Source organism: Musca autumnalis, unplaced genomic scaffold (assembly GCF_047663935.1).
Source record: "Musca autumnalis isolate F117 unplaced genomic scaffold, ASM4766393v1 scaffold_2, whole genome shotgun sequence".
Taxonomy (NCBI): domain Eukaryota; kingdom Metazoa; phylum Arthropoda; class Insecta; order Diptera; family Muscidae; genus Musca; species Musca autumnalis.
This window is the reverse complement of record NW_027411755.1, coordinates 111,830,068-111,853,917: the sequence shown is the minus strand read 5'-3', so window position 1 is coordinate 111,853,917 and position 23,850 is coordinate 111,830,068. Positions and strand designations below refer to the sequence as shown.

Here is a 23,850-nt window from a genome sequence, read left to right as displayed (position 1 = left end):
TTGGTCATATACTCTTACCTTATTAAAAATTTCGCGATGATCGGACTATTATTGCAACCTACAGAGACAAAATTGGATAAATATTATGTTTTTGGTCCATTTCACCCCCTAAATATTTCACGATCATCACCAATAAAAATGTGAATCTATTTTGGTCTGAACCCGACCTCCATACAAAATTTCATGACGATCGGTCCATAATTGCGGCCTGGAGTTTGATTACAATTATAATGGACAGACGGACGGACACACATCTCAAAATAGCACGTCGAGACATGAAGATTGGTGTACCACATTGAATTTTTACCAAAACAAACTTGTAATACCCTTTCCACATAGTGGTATAGGGTATAATAAAAACCAAAAGACGTAATATTTATAAAATGTAATTTTTCTGTTTTTAATCACAAAACATGTAAAGTACATTATTACTATGACTAAAATATCAGTAATAATTAACATATAAAAAATAAACAAAAAGAGTAAAATAAAAAAAATAATTTACAGTCCTCTTAAAGTTGAAGAGCCCGCAGTAGCCCTTTAGTTAATTATGATAGATTTAAATATGGTGATATACATATCGCTCATTTACTCAAATAGTGGCATAACTCAAAAAATGCTTTTTCTGAGTTAGCAATTTTTCTACGAGTTCTACTTTATCTTGTGTCAAATTTTCATGCTGATATCTCTAAAACTCAACTCATTTACTACGAGCTTCGCATAATTCAACACAATAGTCTTTTGAGCTTATGAAGCACTAAAACAACTCGAATCATGCTTGATCTTGCACAGAAATTTAGCACTGACATATGGCTAGCTGTTTGCAAAATATGGTCCAAGTAGTTATTTTAGTTTTTGTGTAATAATCTTTTTAAGATGGGAAGTCAAATTTTAGTCGCGAACTTAAAACGCGTTTTTCTCGAAACTGGCTATTTTGAAATGTGTCACTCTTTGAGTAAATGAGCGATATGTAAATTATAACAAGCAAAGAGTCATCATATGTTTTATTGAAATTTTCTCCAAATATGAAAACGCTTTATTGACGGACCCCTAAACCTTAAGCCGACAATGCACAAATGCATGTATATGATACTGTGTAAATGACTTTCGTTGATTTTATTGTTTTCTATTTTTTATCTTCGTATTTTACTATCACATTATTTGCTTAATGTGATTTTTAAATATTTGATAGATGTACTGATTAGCCAAAGTTAAGATCAATGATTTTGTGTGTCTGTGTGTGTTTTAAGTTAGAATTATAACTAGATACGTTCTATTCGACTCTGGGCGGTGAATGAATGTCTTGATGTGAATAAATTCATTTATTTTTATATATGTATATCGTACTATAAATATGCCAGTATATATGTACGTACAAACGCACATATAATACCCTTGTAATATATTCGTTTATAGTAACACGTACTATTTCTATGCTCTATAACTATTTAGTCTACATAATTCAGTATGTTTTTTGGCGTCATGTATTTACAGTATTTGAGTTTGATTTGTTCCATTTTCTTTCTCTTTTGTTTATCGGTTAAATTATAAACAAAAACCAGTCTACTTAAAAATATAGAAAAATAAAGTCTTGATAAAAAAAAATAATTTACACAAATATGGAAAACGAAAAATAAAACAATGTATAAAATTGTAAACAAAAATTGTACTAAGCTTAAAATGAAAATTCGAATTTCCTTTGTTTTTTTCAGCACCAACGTGTCTTCCTCCTCCTTTGCATTCATCTTCGTTGGTCGAACATCGAGCATTAGTAATAAATGGCAGCAAACTTTGCTTTGCATTCACAACAATTCACAATACTTAAAGTTTCCATTTGTTTCACAACAACAAAACATAATTTCTTTGTGATATTTTCGAAATGTTAAAGGAACCTGTGTTTCTTCCCCTTGACTTGTGGTTATACATAAAAATAAATATGTAACAGGGTATGGGAAGTGTTTGACGGCAGGACGTTACATCATTTAGACAATGGGTGAAGGTGTTAGGGCCGCACGATTAGCACGTGTTGGTGATTTGGAATTTTGTATATTGCCACTATGCAGGCGAAATAATTCACATACAGTTATGGCCACTTGGACAGCACCTTTGCCTTCGAGTACATCAGCAGCACAACAAATTAAGTTCTGAAATGATAATGAAAGAAAGAAAAAAAATAGTCATTATTTCAAGTTCCATGAGTATAAAGCATGTAGCGATGCAATGATAACATCAATGATTGTAGTTACTTCATTCGAAGACCTTTTGAACCATGGTGGTCTACCTCTAAAATAAGAAAGGAGTGCGGATAGGATTCTAAATTAGCTTTCAAAAAAGTAAAATAATAGAGTAGAGTCAAGAATTTTTAAACGTTTGAAGTACGCTATAATTAAAAACCAGTAAGGAAAGGATCATAGTCGGGCGGGGCCGACTATATGATACCCTACACCACTGTGAATATGTAAAATATAGGAGATATATATCAATTTGAACTAATTTATATATAGACATCGGATTTTTGCATGTTTTTTATTTCTCATCCGATTGGACTCAAATTTTGGATCTAGGCGTTTTAAGGGTCAATTTTTCGATATTTGGGGTCATATCAAAAACATGCAAAAAATATGCAAAAAATATGCCAAAAATATGCAAAATATGCAAAAAAATATGCAAACAGTTTTTGGCCAAAAATCGTCATAAAAGTCGTAAAATTGTCAATTAATGTTAGAAAAATCGTCAAAAATCTTCAAAGTGTTCTAAACTAAGATAGTTGGCCGTTTAACGTCGATTTTTTAGCAGATTATTGTGTTATCGACACCTCTTACGACAGTGTGGTGTAGGGTATAAAAGTATGGTATTGTAATACAATTTTTTTATTATTAAACTATGCAAAAATATAAAATCAATATTCAATATTTTCTTTGTTATAATTTGTAGCGTTGGGCTGGTTATTGTTCAAAGGGAACAAATCGATGTCGGATTTTTTTAGGCGGCAACCGCATAAAGTTTTTATATGGTCAGATTTTAAGACTGTCAAAGTTTGAGCACAATTGGAATATGTTAACATGTGCCACTGGGACCTCGACATTATGAAAATCTCGATTTTTTGGCTATATAGCGATTTCGGCGACCCAATTCTCTGGAATGGTTAAAGCTTTTTGTCAATATTAAGCATTAAATTAAAGGCCTATCTATTCTTAACATTTCTTGCTGAACAACAAAATATAAGTATATATAATAAATCTAATACTAAATAGGTATTACAGAATTCGAGATAATAAAGCCAATGTCCCGAAAAACGTGACTAGTTACGCCTTTGTGCGAAAATGGAGACTATTAAAAAACATTTTCTTCATTTTTATAAATTTTTGGAATGAAAACAAATGTCTCTTACATTTTGTTCTAAATTAAATTTATTCGAGAGTCAGCAGACATCATGTGGTTTTGGAGCTATCTGGGAACAGCTGACTACTTGAAGAACGCCCTGCTATGTAGTTCGCAACTTTCAAGTTGTTTACCATCCTTTGCGCCTCCTGGAAATTCGGAGTTAATGTTTAATCTCTTGAACAACAAGAATTATGCCAGACCTTTTTCTAGGATTTTCGGCAGTTGCTCTTTTGGAAATTTGGATCGAATATTTCTGAAGAAATTTTAATCTTTGCTTTTTTAAGATTTTTGTCGCCTTTTGGCTCTTTACGGCGTTTTGCACCGTTGGATCAAACAATGCCAGGTCAGCAAGTTCAGGACTAAGATGCCACAGATTATTAATTATGTTATTCCTTTTTCTGAAATTTGTGTGTCAATGTTTTCATATTTCAATAAATTTTCAATGAGGTCTAGGTCATGTTTTGATGCTAAACGTATCGTAGAATCTGAAGAACCATCTGTTCCAAAAACAATCAAGCGTGGCTTCAAGAAAGTCGTAACTATGCAATTGAAAATTTTTGAGAAGGATTTTTGACTGCAAGTTTGGAAGCACATCCGGACATCAACCAAACATATTCAAGCGATTTCTATAAGAATAGTCTGCGATTGGCAAATCCAAGTTCGAAGTAGGCGAGAGTGTTTTAAAACTACTGCCCAGCCCACTTCCCAAGAACAAGAGGCCGTAGAAGCACCTTGCGTTTAAATCGTTCCAGACTGGACGCTCCCAGAATGTTTTTTCTATTTTATTTATTTATTTGGTATCACACACGACAACAACCGGGTGTTATAAGTGAGAGTTTGGGTTATTGATTTTACAACAAGATAATGTTTATATAGATATAATATAGGATATATTGGGTAAACATTATCAATAGGTTAAAAAGAAGTAGAGACAATAGTTTAATACAAAAAATAGTGAAAACGATATTCAGAAATATTTTAGGTCCAAAACAAGACCTAATCCGCATTGAAGATTTACTTAATACGAAAGGCATTCACAAACAAATATCAAATAAAGGAAATAAAAAAATGATAAATCATATGTGGTACCTTAGTCCTGAACTTATTGGTCTGGCATTGTTTGATCTGAGAGTGCAAAACACCGTAAAGATCCAAAAGACGACAAAAATTTTAACAAAGCAAAGATAGAAATTTCTCCAGAAATAATCGATCCAAACTTACAAAAATCAACTGCCGAAATTCAAAGAAAAAGGTTTACCAGGCATAATTACATGTGAGACTTAATTGTTGTTCAACAGATTAAACTTTAACTCCGAATTTCTTGAAAAAGATAATGCAACTTGACTACAGAACATCAATTACCAGGAGGGGTAAAGGATAGTAAATAACTTGAAAATTGTGAGCGACATAGCAAGGAGTCGAGTTCATCACCAAGTTGTCAGCTGTACCCAGATCGCTCCAAACCCACATTGTGTCAGTCCCTTACTGCCTGTAATTTCAAGACTTAGCTATCTATGAGTTCACAGATATCTCCCGTGTAAGCAACATTTTATAATTTCAACGCATAGGTAACGTTACCGAGTCAAAAACGCCCGTGTTACTTACACCAAGGATTTTACCTGGTTAATCTTTGCCAATGTGTTAAAAGTTGTAAAACACTTCTATAAGGCAATGATTTTGCGAAATCATGAATGAACATCACCAATATTACCACATGATTTCAAAATTTACACGCCTCGGTAAATGGCATGGAGAAATTACTAAACGCGTAGGTAAAGATAACTAATAGGTAGCTACCTACCCGTTTACCCAGACGTTGAAATTACGGGCATAAGTAAATTATAATATGTATGAATTGAAGTCATACAATGAATGTACAAATGTCCATCTTTGTAAAAACAAAATTACATTTGAAAAATGAAATGTTTGATGGATGGCGATGCCATTCCACGGCCGATATGTCTGATGAGTCTCTACAAAAGACGTAACATGTCACATAATGGTGGTAGTGGGGGTTCTCCGGCTTTCCTTTTTCACTTGCAAACATCATTAAGCTCGACTCCAACGAGAAATGAATTAAAATTAATATTAAAATAGATCTTCGCCCTAATAGGCAAAATTTTCAAATAAAGTAAAATATATTCGTTTTCATTCATAAAAATTTGATAATATAGGAAGAAAAATGTTGTTTTTTTTTAAATAGACTCCATTTTTGCCCTAAGGCCTTTTTCGGGACATTGGGTTTATTATCTCGAATTCAGTAAGACTTACGTACTTTGTTGTTCATCAAGAAATGTTTAGAACAGAATAGCTCTTAATTAAATGCAAGTAGCTTTAACCGTTCCACATATATGGACCGTCGAAGTCGCCAAATAGCAAAAAAAAAAATAGATTTTCATAACTTCGAGGCCCCAATCTTAATTTCTAACAATACTATAAGGTTTAGGCGGCTCCCTGGCTAAAAAATCCGAGATCGATTTGGTCCTTTGAGTTAAAACCAGCCCAATGCTACAAATTAAATTTAGATGCTACAAAAAAGAAAATATTGAATTTTGCATAAAACGTTTGATATTTTATCAAATTTTATATTTTTACATAAGCGGTATTCACTCATTGTGGTAGATTTACAACTCTTGTTAATGTACTATATGTACCAGGGTTTTTTACAACGAAGTGTGAAAGTCTTTTTTTGTGAATATCGTAAACAAATCAAAGCATCTTAACGTCGTCGTAGGTGTATCTTTTAGTTTCAGTTTTATTACAATTTTTCATAAAAAATTGTTTTTTTTCTTGGCCTCCACTCTTTTATTCTTTTTATTTTTCCCATTTTTCTACCAAAAAACTCCGACATAAATAAAACTCAGAACAAAGTGACGGCACAACAATCAGCTGTTCTAACCCTTGTAAAAGTACAATGGAATGTTTACAATACCTTTAGGTCGAGTAAATTAACAACCCTGTGGTAAATTAAACTTTCATGTATTTTGTTGTTGTGGTATTGTAAACACTTGTAGATCTACAATATTAACAAGATGTACAAGATCTACAATGCCACTTTACCAACATGAGTGAATACCGCTATAGTTTAATAATAAAAAATGGTATTACGATGCCATATTTTTATACCCTACACCACACTGCACTATAGGTAATTTGCCCAGTTTTTGAGGCAAAAAGTCGATTTTTCTAGTTTTAATAATAATAATTTTTTAGTTGGCATTGAAAAACGAACATGTCAAAATTTATTAATATGAATGATATTTTTCAAAATAGCATCATTATCGCGGTTTAAATTGCAGTCAAAGAGAGAATTTCGAAGAAGAACTAAAAAAATATATATTGTAAGGCATATTTCAATGTATTTAAACCGCGGAAAAATAAACCAAATATAAATACATGTAAAGTGGAATAGATTCGCAATTGCGAGAGGAATTTATTTAATATATAATATGGCTTAAACATTTTGTGTGGCGACCAAAAAATACAAAAAGTCAGAAATAAATATTTTATTTTTCTTAAACTCACTTCATATAGACTTATACTAAATTGGCCGTGTTTGGCCGTGATTTTGCCACCTAGAACACATTACTGAAAGTCTTCTGCGTTGGTATTACTAGGTTTTTGCCCGCTTTTTGATATTTATGAGATTTTATAAGGGTACTTCTCAATAAAAAGTCTTAAAATTGTGGAAGTTTGGTTTGAGGAAATAAACAATAAATGTAATAAATATTGTTGTTTACAATTTCATTGCAAGTAAGGTCAGTAATGGCGACAACATTCGGTATATCGTGGTTTTCTATAAACGGTGCGGCAGTAGTAAGCTTTATTTTATCTCTCTATTACATATTAATCATTGATACGGCTTAGGGGAGTACTAAACTCGTCTTTATTAACGTATATTCAAAAAATATACAAAACTGTAGTAACAATTCGTTGGAAAATCTACTCGCGGGGACAAAATTTTTGTTACTTACTATCGTGATCGTTTTCAACAGTTTGTTGTTATAAGAAAACTAATGAAAATTGCATTAGAAAAAATAGCTTTGTTCGTTATATACGTAGTTGCTTATAACCGTTGTTCGTTATATCCGAATTTCTCTGTAAAAATCTTTGTTTTATCTCACTTTTACACATAAATAATTTAAAAAGTTAAAAAATCCTTTAATTCCGCTGTTATTAATTTTTGTCTCAAAAACAGGGCAAATTACCTATAGTGCACTGTCGTAAATGGTCTCAATAACATAATAATCTGCTGAAAAAATCGACGTTATACGGTCAACAGTCTTAGTTTAGAACACTGTTATGTATTTTTTGATGGTTTTACCAACTTTAAATAACAATTTTACGACTTTTATGACGATTTTCGGCCAAAATCTGTTTGCATATTTTGCATATTTTTTGCATATTCTGCATATTTTTTGCATATTTTGCATATTTTTTGCATATTTTGCATATTTTTTGCATATTTTGCATATTTTGCATATTTTTTGCATATTTTGCATATTTTTTGCATATTTTGTGCATATGCAAAATATGCAAATATGCAAAATAAATACGAAATATGACCCTGCCATTGAATTTAGATTTCTTTGAAACGAATTTTGGTCCAATCAGAATCTTCGTATCTTTAATATTAAAAAATATGCAAATATGCAAAATCCGATGTCTATTTATATAAAACTAGCAAAATGCCCGCTACTTCGTATGCGGAAAGAAAATAAAAAAACAAATAAACAATATATAATATGGAAATGACAAACACTGAAAATTTGGTCGCACTAATACCAATTTTAATCAATATTTATTTTTATCTTAGTACTGTACGTACCCCTTAAGTTCGTTTTTAAAAAAGATCAGCCGTATGTCACCCTTACACATTAACAGCGAGATCAACGTTGCACACCAATACACACCCTAACTCCAAAAAATAAAAATTCCAGCACTGTCCCTACACCCAAAAACAAATTGAGTACCATTAAGTAATTTACGTATACTTATGGTACGTATTTCGACGACATATCTCAGTCATACACGGACATTAATACAAAATAATTACAGTAAATTCCATAATAATTACAGTAATTCCAAATCTCAAGATTCCAGCTGTATCCGTTCGTCCAATTCCAAATTGTACCAAACTTAGTATCAAGTCGAACTCTTCGTACCCATAAGAAAGATTTTCCAAAACTACCTCAATCCTTCACTTTAGTAGTAATCTTACTTCCAAATTTCAGGATTCAAACTCTATCCGTTAAACCAAATTAAAATTGTACTAAATTTAGAACAATTTAGAATTTTCGTACCAATTTTCAAAACTTCCTCAACGCAACAGGGCTACAATAATCATACTTTCAAATTGCAGGATTCCACCGCTATCCGTTCACCTACATACAAATTGTACTAATAGTACATACAAATAGTACCATATAGTGCTTTTCGTAACCATAAGTTTGCTTTTTCAAAACAACCTGAATCCTACTCTTCGACTGTAATCGTAATTCCAAATTTCAGGATTCCAGCTCTATTAATTCACCCGAATCCAAATTGTATCAAATTTAGTACCATTTCTTTCCCAAACAAAAATTTCAGGATTCCAGCTCTACCCGTTCACCCAAATCCACATTGTACCATATTTAGTACCATTTTGTACTTCTCGTACGCACACGTACGACTTTTCAAAATTTCCTCAATACTACACTCCTACAGTAATCTTAATTCCTAATTCCAACACTATCCGTTTACTAAAATTCAAATTGTACCGAATTTAGTGCTTTCTGTACCCATAAGTACGAATTTCCAAAACTACCTCAATTCTACTGTCCGACAGTAATCTTAGTTCCAAATTTCAGAATTCCAGCTTTATCCGTTCATCCAAATTGTACCAAATTTAGTACCATTTAGTACTTTTCGTACTCAAAGGTACGAATTTCTAAAACTATCTCAATCCTACACCCCTACAGTAATCTTAATTCAAAACTTTAGGATTCCAGCTCTATCCGTTCACCCAAATCCAAATTGTAATAAATTTAGTACCATTTAGTACTTTTCGTACACATAAATACGAATTTCCAAAATTTCCCCAATCCTATGATCCAACAGTAATCTCAATTTCAAATTTCAGGATTCCAGCTCTGTCCGTTCACTCGAATCCCTATTGTACCAAATTTAGTACTTTTCGAACACATAAGTACGAATTTCCAAAACCACCCTCATATCTCAGTCCTACACTTCACAGTAATCTTAATTCCAAATTTCAGGTTTCCAGCTACATACATACGTTCACCCAAATCCAAATTGTACTAAATTTAGTACCATTTAGTACTTTTCGTACCCATAAGTACGAATTTTCAAAACTACCTCAATTCTACACCCCACCAGTAATCTCAATTCCAAATTTCGAGATTCCAACTATATCCGTTCACCCAAATCCCCATTGTCCCAAATTTAGTACCATTTAGTACTTTTCATTCACATAAGTAAGAATATCCAAAACTTCCCCAGTCCTACACTCCAACAGTAATATCAAATCCAAATTTCAGGAATCCAGCTCTATCCGTTCACTCAAATCCAAATTGTACTAAATTTAGTACCAATTATTACTTTTCGTACACTCAAGTTTCCAAAAACCCTTTGGTGCATCTTTCTTACTCTTCATCAGTGATCCTCAGTCCAAATTTGAGGAATCAAGCCCTATCCGTTCACCCAAATCGAAACTGTACCAAATTTAGTGCTATTTAGTATTTTTCGTACCCTATGTACGAATTTCCAAAACTTAAACAATATTAAACTCCACCAGTAATCTCAGTTCCAAATTTAGAGATTCCAGCGCTATCCGTTCACCCAAATCCCCATTATACAAAATTTAGTTCCATTTAGTACTTTCCGTACACATAAGTACTAATTTCCAAAACCACCTTCATATCTCAATCCTACACTTCAACAGAAATATTAATTCCAAATTTCAGGTTTCCAGCTCTATCCGTTCATTCAAATCCAAATTGTACTAAATTTAGCACCATTTAGTACTTTTCGTACCCATAAGTACGAATTTTCAAAACTACCTCAATCCTACACCCCACCAGTAATCTCAATTCCAAATTTCGAGATTCCAGCTATTATCCGTTCACCCAAATCCCCATTGTATCAAATTTAGTACCATTTAGTACTTTTCATACACATAAGTACGAATTTCCAAAAGTTCTTCAATCCTACACTCCAACAGTAATCTCAATTCCAAATATCAGGATTCCAGCTCTATCCGTTCACCCAAATCCCTATTGTACCAAATTTAGTACTATTTAGTACTTTTCGTACACATAAGCACGAATTTCCAAAACTACCGCCATATCTCAATCCTACACTACAACAGTAACCTTAATTCCAAATTTCAGGTTTCCAGCTCTTTACGTTCACCCAAATCAAAATTGTACTAAATTTAGTACTTTTCGTACACATGATTGGTAATTTTCCAAACCATTTCCTTTTAGAAGCACCACTTCCCAACCTTGATTTCCATACCAAATTCCTATATTCCTATATTCCTGGGGCCTATTATTGATTTCATTAATTATTTACCGATTTCATCAAATTACAGATTTTGAAATTGAAAATTGAATAGTTATGACTGTACATCTCCATATACGATAAAATTCTTAATTGCAAATAAATCGTGGTAATATGCACAATTCTATTGCACTTTCATTGATTTGCAAACATTTAGTTATTACCAAAAAGTCAGGTCCATACAGTTTTTAGTTGTTGTTATTTCTGGCCGATTTCTGAATTTATTCCCCTAATGTTGTCTTCAACAGCAACTCATTTGTTCATTTGCGTAATTGATGTTTATACACCATTATCACCAACTGCGACATCTGTTGCAATGGAAGATAACAAATGTCTTGTCTTTGTATTATTTAGTGGTTTACGATAAAATAAGTGCGCCTAGAAGTAAACTACAAAATTTGAAATTATGTGTGATCTCTTACGATATCAAGATGTTATGGCATTGTTAATTTTACACATGTCTTGCAGAGGGCCAACTAAGTGAATAAGTACGTAATAGTAATGAAAAATAAGGATTTTTGTTGTTGTTATTTTTTGTGGTTCCAGGACGAATTTTCTAAAACCCGGCCTTATCTCGCACATTTGCATCAACAGTGACCCACTGGTAAAATTTCAAGCTCCTAGCTTTAGCCGTTTTGGCTGGGCGTTGATGATGAGTCAGTCAGTCAGTCAATCACTTATCACCAAGCTCATTTATATATATAGATATGGTACACTTATTACTACAGAAAATTCCATCAGACATTCCAAATTTCATCAAAATTGGACAGATCGGGAGAAAATATACATAGGAGCTATATCCAAATCTGAACCGATTTCGATGTAGTTTGGCACATTTATTTTTAGACAGAATTCAGTCACACATGCCAAATTTCATCCAAATCGGACGTATATAGCGTGTTTGATGCAGCAAATACGATAAATCGGCTGAAAATATATATGGGAGCTATATCCAAATCAGATCCGATTTCAATATAATTTGGTACATTTATTTATAGACCTAATTCCGTCATAAATTCCAAATTTCATCAAAATTGGACAGATATAGCGTGTTTGGTGCATCAAATACCTCAAATCGGACGAAAATATACATATATGGGAGCTATATCCAAATCTGAACCGATTTTTACCAAAAGCAATACCGTTCTTCCGACGTCTAAAAAAATGATCTTGCCCAATTTTCAGCCAAATTGGACAACAAATGCGACCTGTACGTTGCGAACGGACGGACGGACATGCATAAATCGACTCAGAAAGTGATTCTATGCATATCCCTTGAAGGAACTATGGGTCTATCTCTTTTCCTTATGCATGTTACATACAAATGCACTAACACATAATACCCCTTACCACAGTGTGGTGTAGGGTATAATAAATTCTATCCCCCATTTTAAATTCTATCCCCTTCGGTTCCTCGATTTTAGCGATCGTCCAGATTGTGGTCATAAGGTCCAATTTTGAGTTGGTTGTTATGACCGTCACAATACACGTAATAAAGTCCACTTGGCGTGAGTCTGTTTTTAATAAAAATGTTACTAAGGTAAGGAGAATTTTGATTGAGCAGCCAGTTTTAAGTGGGTACAAGTAAACTTACTTTTATAAACCAAAAATTGAACGTTGTCTTATTTGTGAACAAGGAAGGAAGTAACAACGAGGGGCTCTCGATCTTTACATTTCTCAATAGATTAATTGCGAACAACTGCGACCCCGGGGAATAGACCCCTATAACGGTACCACCGGTTTTATGTAATTTCAGAATTTTACCTACAATAATCAACTTATTCAAAAATTGTCAATATAGGTTGAAAATTTACATTTTGGGATCTTTTTGATATAGCCACCTTAATTTATAAATAATATAATAATAATAATAATAATTGTTCCACAAACATCCCATAAGGGACAAGGGAGACTTCTCTCATATCAATGAGTGCACCCCGATTCATATTAGCTCAATGATATGGGACCTACAGTTTATCGCCGAGTCCGAACGGCGTGTCTAAGACACCACTTTTGTAGAGAAGTTTTACATGGCTGAAATACTCAAGAAATGTCGCCAACATTACTGAGGGGTATTTTGCCACCGTTGAAAAGTGTTTGATGTTGCCTGGCCGGGGAATTGAACCCACGACCTTCTGTGTGCAAGGCGGGTGTGCATACCATTGCACCACGGTGGTAATTTATAAATACATATATGAATTTGTTGTAACTTTATAAAATAAAAGATCTTCATTTGATAAACATTTACTTCAAATTTCATAGTTCTATCTTCATCGATTTCTTCTAGAAAGTTCTCTCATTAAAAAATAATATAAACAGCATTATCTTCCCAGACTGCTTTAAACTCGACACTGTTTCAGGCATATGTGCAAGATGTGCTTTGATGATCAGGAAAGTGCACAAAAGATGGTGCTCATAACTTGCAATCGTACTACAACGGAGTCGATCATCGATAACAATTATCGTTGAGTGGCGTTGCCAGTTGTCAAAATTGATCCACGTATGGCAACTCTCAACTGAAGTTGCGAATCTCAGTTGACGAAGCGGCTGTTTTTCAGCAACCATCAATTTTCAGTTGCAGGTTACATTTTCGAAGAAACAACAAGTAAAATAGAAGGAAAAATAAACATTTTGTTACCAATTATTGATTCTTTGCATCATTAATTAATTTTGTGTATCAATATGGTGAAAATAACGACAAAGCAACAGTTCGAAATATTAATTGATAAACTGAGTGAAAATCCAAACTTAGCCCGAGGAGTTCGGGAGTTTTGGTGACACCAAAGCCACAGCGGATGAAGCGTGGAGGTCAATTTCGGACAGTTTAAACAGCCATGAACCTCCAACACGAACACCTGAAGAGTGGCAGAGTCTGGATTAATTTTAAAGCAAAGTTGAAAAAGAAAGTTGAAAAACTAAATTCACACGGGTTACAAAGGAAATTGAATAACACTTGTAAATTTTAAACTCAAAAAATAGGTTTTTTTTGAAAAACCCCGAAATTCCGGCTTCAAAATGACAGCATCAAATTTAGGTGGATGCAGTGGATATATCGAAAAATGATACACTAGTATCACATTGCCCATGAATTATTCTTTAAGTCTTTCTTTGAGCATATGTCTATAAAATGTAAGGTTAAGCCAGAAATCAGAAGGGAGCATAAAAAAACTTGTTGGCTTCAACCCATTTTTAGCTATTTTTCTACATTGATGCCAACACAGCTTCCACGTAAATTAATTTTTATGGTCGACCTTATGGATATAGATTTTCAATCATACTATATAGAATATGTTAGCAGTTCGCGAATTCTGAATGGGTGAAACTCGGATTCATCGATTGTGAAACATTTTTGGTTTTTTAAATCCCTCATCTCCCATTTATTTATTTCTTTATTCACTAAATATTGACTTCGTATTATATATTTACAAGAAATTTCGTCATTTTATGGTCATATGCCCCTTTTTAATATGTGACAACAATGTGTTTCAGCAGATGTTTGCTCTTGTTTGCTCTTACAAACAAATTGTAAGACCAAATAAATGTTTGTCAAAAAAGGAGGAAAATATTTGCTGAACGGTGTTCACATTAAAAGCAATTTGGTTTTTTGTTTGCTTCCAAATAGTTTTGTTTTCCCAAAATCAGCTGTTTTCATGTTTGCCTTTGAAAAATATTTGCTGGTCAAATTGTGGCAAACAAATATTTGTCACTTTTGAGCAAATATTTGCCTAATGTGACCTTACCTTAATGAACAAACTTTACCGCAGTAATCAACCTCTTGAAAAATTTTTTTACAAGTTCATGGTTGTGGCTTAACAATAGCGGGATTAACTAATGTTGGTAAAGTGGTATTGTAGATCTAGTACATCTTGTTATTATTGTAGATATACAACCATTTACAATACTACAACAATGCAATATATGAAAGTTTAATTTACCACAGGGTTGTTAATTTACTCCACCAAAAAGTATTGTAAACATTTACTTTATTTTTACTAGAGTGTAGAGCAACTGATGGTTTTACCTCCATTTTGGTCTGAGTTTGATATTATGTCAGCGTGTTTTTTTTGTGGATGAAAATCTTAAAAAATGAAGAGAATAATTTTAGGCAAAGAAAAAGCTTCCCAGTAGTAAATCTACACAAAAGTATTTGCAAGTTATTGCAACTACTTGCAAGTCTTCTCAGTTGAGTTTGTTATCGAACAGCATTTTGTAAAAAATTTTACAAATTTGTACAAACTTTCGGGTTATCGTACAAACCTATTTTCGTAGACGATACGTTGACGAAATTTCCGAAATTGTCATGTAGGACAAGTTGCACGACCATATGTTGCATTGTGTCTTGGAAACAACCCCAAAAAATGTTTAAAAAGCGTGCTTTGAAATAATTGTACACATACATATTTATTCAAATCATGGCACAATTAAATATGAAAAGTCAAATCCCTTTATAAAAAAAATTATTTTTGTTGTAATTTCCCCAACAACATAAAGAACATTTTGACATAACATATTCAACGTAGCTGATGGCCAGAGCAGCCAATGCTATATCTTGCCTTTACTAACTCTGTATTTACTACACTGTTTATAATAAATAAATAATATTCAAAATTTTACGATGCCACTACCTGGGTATTTTGCCATGATTCAAATATAACATTTTCTATTTTTAATAAATGAAATCTTATAAAATTAGAATATTTTAATGGTTATTTACAACAATCATTGATCTTTATCTCGGCTGCGGTAAGAAGTGCTCGAAGAAAATGATGGCTTGAAGAGCATATGGGAGCTAAGTATTATTCATTTAAGATAAACTTTGTAAACATATTTTATTTTACAATGTAATAAAAATAAAAATCTGCTGGGTAATTTTTGCAAAAAGCGTAATAAAACTGAAATTGAAAGATCGATTGACGACAACAAAAATACGTTCACACTTCGTTGTAAAAACCCTAGTACATATACAAGAGTTGAAGATCTAACACCTTAAGTGAATACCGCTAATGAATCCTACGATTTGTTTTTTTAGCCACAACAACGAATTGGTAATTTTTTAATCGATTGTATAAATTCGATCTGTACGAGGATTTCGTGAAAATCCGCCATCGTTAACCAATCACCGTTTTTATATTAAATTTCATGTTTAAGGTACATTATTGTAATATTTTCTGTACATTGAAGTTTAATTCAAGCGTTTGAACTTGAACGGTTGGTATAGTCCTCTCGATTTGCATATATATATTTTTTCTTAAAATCTAATCCATAATAAAATCCAGCGATTTATTTATTTTATTTATATATTTAGTATCAAAATTAGTTCATATATTATTTGTTATACAGAACATTTCGTTTATAGAATAAATATGAATGTGGTTGTGTATGTGTGTTTAATTAATTCATTGATTATTAGCAATCATTTAATAGCGTGTTTAACAAATAAATGCAAATGTACTACAATAGTACAAAATTGTTTTTTACGTTAATATAATTATTTTGTTTTTAGGCATGTTTGTAATACTATCTACGTAACTATGTACTAAAATGTTGCAGTAAATCCATACATGTATATTGTTTTGGAAATACAATATATATTTTTTTATAAATAAAGCATTTCGTTACACTATGCAACACGAACCATTCCATTTGCTTATAAAATACACTATCGTTGTTGGTTGGCTTGGTTTGGGTAAAATTGCAAATATTTAGATAATCTATATTTGTAAATTCATTTATTTTTATTGCAATATAAATGCAGTAAATAAAGAATTAAATATGGGTCTGTCTATTATGTCCAATACCATAGTGTACCATTATTTGATGTCCGCCTTGCTCGGTGTTATTGGCAAAACTAGTTCAGGCAAATACTTTTTTTCATAAATGCAAAGAGATTTTACTTCATACTAATAAAGAAATACTTATTTTCAAAATTATTTGTTTGGAAATGGTACATAAAATATTATTATGTATGATGAGAAAAGTGCCCTATTAAAATGTGTTAGAACAAAATTGGTTCTTTCTCTGCTTCCTTCTACTAATGACTAAATCTAGTTCTCTTAAAGATATTTGATTTGAATATTTGTCGTTTTTTCTATGAAATTAGAGGAATGTTAGTTCATGTGTTAAGTGTTAATGTATATAAAAATATATGTGTTTGTCGTGTGTTTTGAAGCAATGAAATCATATTGATAATATTCCAAGGGAATCAATCAGTTTGGCAATTACGTTTTAAGGTTCCATTTTTCCATCACTCTTTTCTAAAATGTTCACAGACCATGTATTCAGAATTAAAATAAATGAATATCATCTGCTTGGACTGTGACCACTAACAACTTTCAATATTAAGGCACTGTTTTCGAATATTTTCAGATTGTTACTTTTTCTGCTTGTTTCTTTTGTTGTGTGTGATAAACAACTATTTTAGTATATCTAAGTGTATAAATTGGTGCAAAAGAGGTGAAAACTAATTTCAATATGATTTCATTAAATATTGTATTTCTTTTTCTATTTTAGTTCTTGGCATCAGCTACTATTATTCTAGTAAACTCTTTCCCTGCTTTGGAGTTAAACCTTATTTTTGATCATTTTATTCCTATTATTTTCTTTAACTTGTGTTATTTTCAATTAAAATGGAGTTCAAAACACATTGTTCTGTAGTAAGGGTTATCCTTACCTATTATTTGAAAGATTCTAAATTCAATTTAAGTTAGATTCAGTATACAATTCAATATTTTGTTGTTTTTTTATAAAAATCAGATTCATTCCTTTGTTTTCAATTCATGGAGTTGACAAGATTAATGTTGCAGTTTAATTAATAAATACAAATAAATTAAAATCTTACAAAATAAAGAAACAATATAATATAAAAAAATATAATACAATTGTCTCGCAATAAAAAATGCCTTAGATTCGGTAGTTGTTTTAAACAATAAAAAATTAAATATGTATATATGTATTTTCATATAATGTGTTTGGTTAAGGATTTCAATGAATATAGATTTCGAGAAGAAACATAAAAAACGATTTAATAGCAGCCATAACATAATTGCAAATTAATCCTGGTGGTAATAAACAACTTTTTTGGGCATGGTCCTTAATTTATTTCAAAATGTCACATATATAGAGACTTGCATTGAGGGAGGACATATGTATATATGAATATGTTGAAGTGCCATGTCCCGGCAAGTCAACATCACTTTTTCATATTTGTATGTATGATTTGTATAAAGGTTGGGGTGTCATATACTGTGTTACAATAATTTGTAAATGTTCGGTTTATGTCATGTTTTTTATAAAGTGGAATATCAAAAAATGCTATGTGTAAAATTCATTTTTTGTTGCTGTAAAATAATGTTATCTTCCCAATAACCTATGAAATTTTCGCATAATACTTTTAAGCAACCTTATTTATTATTTAGTTTATAATACAAAATATACAAATATACAATAATCCACCTCAGAATGACCAGATAAATTTATATAGACGCAGACAGACGTCTTCTGCGAAAAAAAACGATGTTGATACTCATACTAGTTGAATATCAGCTTATTCCTAGCGAAAAGCTTCGGACCGATGATTATCTATGTGCAATAATCTACCTGAGGATGGTCAGAGTTTGTATACTCACATAAGTTGCATAGCAGCTTATTCCTAGCGGAAAGCTTCGGTACGATGACTACCTATGTGGATAATCAAGCGAATCCTAAAGACATCATATCTTTAAATATTAAATTTTTCATATTGAAGCCTATAGAGGGCTGGAAAGTCTTTAAAAAAGTTTACCGATTCGTATCGGTTTGTAAAATAGAAATTGAATATATTTGGGTTGCCTTTGATGATAAATATATTATTTTTTCGCAAATCCCCATATTAAAATAATATTTTTAAAATGCAGTCACAATTTCAATAAAATATTCACCTAAATTCGATATATGGCATATTTGAAAAAATAATCTTTTATAGATACACAAAAAAGTGAACATTACCGACTGGGATCAATTTCATCATGACTTTTGGTACTCATTGCTTGAATGTATTTGTACATATATGTTATAACCTTTTGTTTTTAATTATTATCAATCCAAACACATTAAATAAATAAAAAAAAACATCTGTATATATTCTTATACAATAAGGTTTTAATACTGAAAAAGAGTTGGTTATATGTATGTTTTAATATAAAATTTTTTGGTTTTTTATGTTTAGAGTTTCATTGGTGAAACTATTTTAAGGAAATTATAGAATGGAATATTTATTATATATTTTCAGTTCAAGTCTTTGGATTTAGTAAAAATGTGTGTGTGTATTTTATGTCACTGTATAATTGTGTAATATATAAATGCATTCGTGTATAAGAAGTTAGTGTATATTAATGTTGTGTCTTGTTTCTGTCTCATTGTTGAGAAGGACTTACGAATTATCGGTTAAATACTTAAATATTGAATACATTATTTCGTAATAAAAATTCGTTATTCGCTTTGTAAATTTTGTTGTAGTTATTATTTTGGTAAAATACTTATTATAAACCGTTTAAGTACTTTGCTTAAAATGGAAGCAGCCTCTAATAAATATTAAATAATTGTATACTTGACTCATTGGCGGAAAATGGATGAATAAAAGCGATTTATATGTGACAAAAATAATATTACACAATCATATTTGTATGTGTATGTAAGTATATAAGTTACACAATATGATTCATAACATATATTTCAATATAATGCTAGCATAAAGCTATAATGGCAATGTAGCGGCTAAACTCAATTTTAATATGTAAAATGTGTCTTCTTATCAAGGATTCTTCCCATTCGTAAATCCCAGAACAATTCCCCTTACTTATCCCGGCAAAGGGAAGAAAATCAATAATAAAAATGTCACAATAAAAACACATGACAAAATTATGGTCAATGTATGCGAATCATGGCGCAACATAAATATGGAAGATCCAGCTTCCTTTTCCTTCAGCAGCAAATCTTTGGTCAATAACTTTTCTTCTGATTCAAGGGCTGCCTCATTGACGCGATAAATACTGTAGATATTCGATTTTGGTTTGATTATACCTCCATTTGGTATATTCGCATGTTCAAAGAATTCTATACGTTTGGACACCGAAGTGGCTGTAGTTGTTAGAGACGCCTTTTCCCCGGAACTTTTCTCTACTGAGGGCAACTCCAATAGTTGATATTTATTAGCTGGTTGTGATCCTGACATTTCGTTCAAGGAACTTATAACCTTTAGTGACAGCTCATTATTGTATTTTTCATCTACTATTTGGTAGAGGCCAGACGAGGAGTTTGTGGAAGTTCCAGTGAAGCTATTGCCACCACCAATACCAGATATGACATCGTTATCGGTTTCAACAATTGTTTGCAATGTTGTTGTGGTCGTATTCAATTCCGAAGAAGAACCACCGAAATTATCAGCCGTATTGCCGTGGTGTGTTATGAGATTTAGTTTAATTTTTTGAAAAGTTTTCAATTTACAATGACGATAAAAATTGCCAAGGGATGTATTAACTTTTGGCTGTCGTAGCTGCTGCTGTTGCTGTTTCTCATTATCATGGTACATGGCATACTCATGACGTCCACCATGATTACCATCAACATTGCTGTTACTATCGTAACGATTGCATTGTTCAAAAATGGATTTGTCAAATTCCCTCATCATCTGTTCTTTGGTGCAAGTTGCAGTTAATTGTTTTTGCTCTTCTGGCTGCTGCTGTTGCAGCACTCTCATTTCTTTTTCTTCTTCCTGTTCACGTTCCTCGTCCTCCTCCAGTAGAATACAACGACGTTTATCCTCCCAATTAGTTATCTTGGAGCGCACAGCATCCTCTTTATCTAGTTTCAGTCTAAGCTGTTTTTTCTCATATTGTTGTAATTTGATTTGAAATTCATGTTGTTGTTGTAAATTTGTAACATTCTGATGATGAGGATTTACATCCAAAGCAATCAGGGCAGCTACTGTCTTCAATACAGCAGTAATATTAGGTAATTCTTTGCGCTGTGGCATAACTATCACTCTTCGTTGTTGTTGTTCATTGATTGAAAATTGAAAATCGCGATGGTTATTTTTTTCTTGAAAGTCTTTATTCTTTATGCTGGTATTACTTAGTTGTTCCGCAGTATCGTCTTCGCTGCCATCTTCATCATCGACACCATTTTCAGAGAGGGGTACAACATCCGCACAGGAGCAAATCAACTCCTGCAACCAACACCAAATAACAGATTCATTTGTAAACGAGTTTGTACAACAACTATGTCTTTAAGTGAGGAGTTGTGAGGTGGGGACAGGGTATTTAAATTGAATACAAAATACAATAATGTTGGACTTTTACATGAATAGCTTTAGTCTTCAAGTTGTTTTTTACTATTTGAATCTTTTGAATACAATGCGTCATATGGGAATCAATAAAATAGTTTAAATTCGTATTTTAAATAAATAAACATAAGGATAAATTTTTTAAATTTATATAATTTTCAAATGAACAATTTAAATAATTATATTAATTTTAAAATATTTTCGTTTTGTTTCATTCAATTTTAATACAAGTCGTTATGAAAGTTATTCTCTTTAAGAGTCAAAAAACAGAGCCTACTTTCAGGCGCAAACATTTTATAAAATCAACCAACAGTTTATTGATTTACTACCTATGCTTCTTCTTCACGACGATACTCCTTTCATTTCCTTTCTATTTGTTATGACCTCATATATCCATCCAGTTTGGCCTTCCGACTGCTCTAAGGGCTCTCAGGGAGGTTCTCAACCGCCAAACTCTCATCGGGTCTAACATCATAAAATATACTGAACAAAAAACTAACAAACATCTAAACGATATTAACACAAACACAACACGGAGGACATTCGTCGAATATACTGAGGCTCCTTGATGTATGGAACCCCCACTCAGCCCGCCCAACCATGGTCCATAGCCTCCTTAGCATTTTTAAATGGACCCCACAAACCTCCTTCAACTAAACACCCCCTCACATGACCAAACCCATTCCAATAATTCAAATCACTCCATATTCATTATTAAACCTTATAATATAGTCACATATTTATTTATAAAACAAAAAAAATATAATAAAAGTTAAAACAAATAAAGTCGAAATGACCTTAAACATGAAACATGTCTTTTTATAAACTTAGGTATCAAAAAATTTGAACAAAATAGGACTTACGATACTTTAGCAACGGGGTTGCTTATTGGTGGTCATGAATTTTGACCGGAATTACTTTTACGCTAAGACCCCTACCTAATCGAGCTCAATTAAGTGGTACTGATAACATAGAGACCATTAACGTCTCCAAATAAACCAAATAATAATGACCCCTATCACTCTTGTACCCTTAGTCCCGTACAAATATATATTGAACAAAAGATCAAAAAAAATGATAAATATAATAAAATGAATATATAAAGTTAATATTAAATCATTAAATGAAATTAAATCAAGTTTTAGTAGTCTCAAAAAAATATAAAAATCACGAAAATGTTGATGTTGGCAAAAAAAAAAAATTAAATTTGACAAAATACGATCTAAGATTGGTTAATTTTCTTATGCGCCTAACGGCCGGCTTCACTTACTCTTCAGTTTATAAATTGTTCGATTTTTATAACACCTAGCTGCTTAGTGGCATACAAATTGTGTTCCCGAACCACTCTCATATACCAGTTCAGCTGTCCCCAGAAGAAAACTGGAATACTACCATAGAGTGTTTCGACCATATGATGACTCTCCACTAGAGTTGCACTTTTTCAGCAGCTGACTTTTAGAACATGTACTGCTCACACTAACAGGGTGTTACGTAATCTTCAATTCTATCCCACACGCTTTTAGCTGCCGAGCGTATCCCGCTGGAGCGTAAGGTAACAGCTTTTAAAATAATGTTGGGTTTAATACGAATTTAAACTGCTTTTGATGGTTTTTAGCGTTTATAAAGCTTAACCCCGTAAGCCTGCCACTATTTTGGGACAATTGTTGTTGGTAATTACGCATATATGATTCAAATGTTGCTTACGTCAGGCTAACAATCACAGCTTTGAGCCTTCGGCAGCTAGACGTATGGGCATAATTCGCATACCAAACAGCCTAAGAAGTGAAATTTAGAATATTATAAGCTATTTGGTCTTAAACACTGATATTTCGGCAAGATTTACACGCACTTTAAACTTATTTTATCAGTTTACTTGAAGTAAATTTGATTGTTAACATGTATAGCCAATAAGTTTGAATTTATAACCTTATTTATGGTCTGAGTTTTAAAAATTATAACCAACAACACATAACTTATACGTTTGCACTTTGAATCGTTCACACAATTATGAACTTTTTCCCATGCTGCCTATCATTTTATATGAGAATTTTCCAAACGCATTATTATTCCCATAATGCATTTCATGTTGGTGTAAATTTTAAATGTTTTCTCTTTCTTTCCACATCTTCCATAAATATGCAGTTTTTTTATATTTCAAACATGGCGTAAAGCCTCTCTCCCATACGTCGACATTCAGGGATGGAACGTTTGTCGCTAGAGGTAGTACTTTTTAGTACGGGTGGTTACTGACATACATTGCTTTGACAGCTGTTCTATGACAACTGACCAAATGTAAACAAAGACAGACACATTTAAGTCTATTCCTGCTGTGAGCAATTTTATTGTTTTAAAACTCAAAATAAATATATATTATTGCCATTCGGACACTCCAAATCATGGTAAGCCGCACCATCAATGGATTCGTGGTAGAAAACTACACCAGCCGCCACCCCCACACTGATATGTGGAATAATAAATAAAAATATTATTTTGCAGCCAAATGACCATTCACAATGGATATTTGTTGGTAAGTCAAAGGCGAACAACATAGAAAACAAACTTTGTATTTAAACAAATCTTTCTTT

General features: G+C 32.2%; 1 protein-coding gene across 2 annotated transcripts in view; it reads right to left on the bottom strand.

Moving 5' to 3' along the window:
• Window positions 1–375: 375 nt before the first annotated feature.
• The window catches only part of Lrch (Leucine-rich-repeats and calponin homology domain protein), a 77,517-nt gene continuing 54,042 nt past the window's right edge, over window positions 376–23,850 (bottom strand). Inside the window, exon 10 of one of the 2 annotated variants that reach the window (XM_073969000.1) lies at window positions 376–2,144. In XM_073969000.1, the coding sequence (XP_073825101.1) occupies window positions 1,983–2,144 (162 nt within the window). In that variant the 3' untranslated portion in view covers window positions 376–1,982. Of the gene's footprint in view, window positions 2,145–19,068; window positions 21,149–23,850 lie in introns of those variants that run through there. The other variant, XM_073968999.1, reaches the window with a different exon arrangement.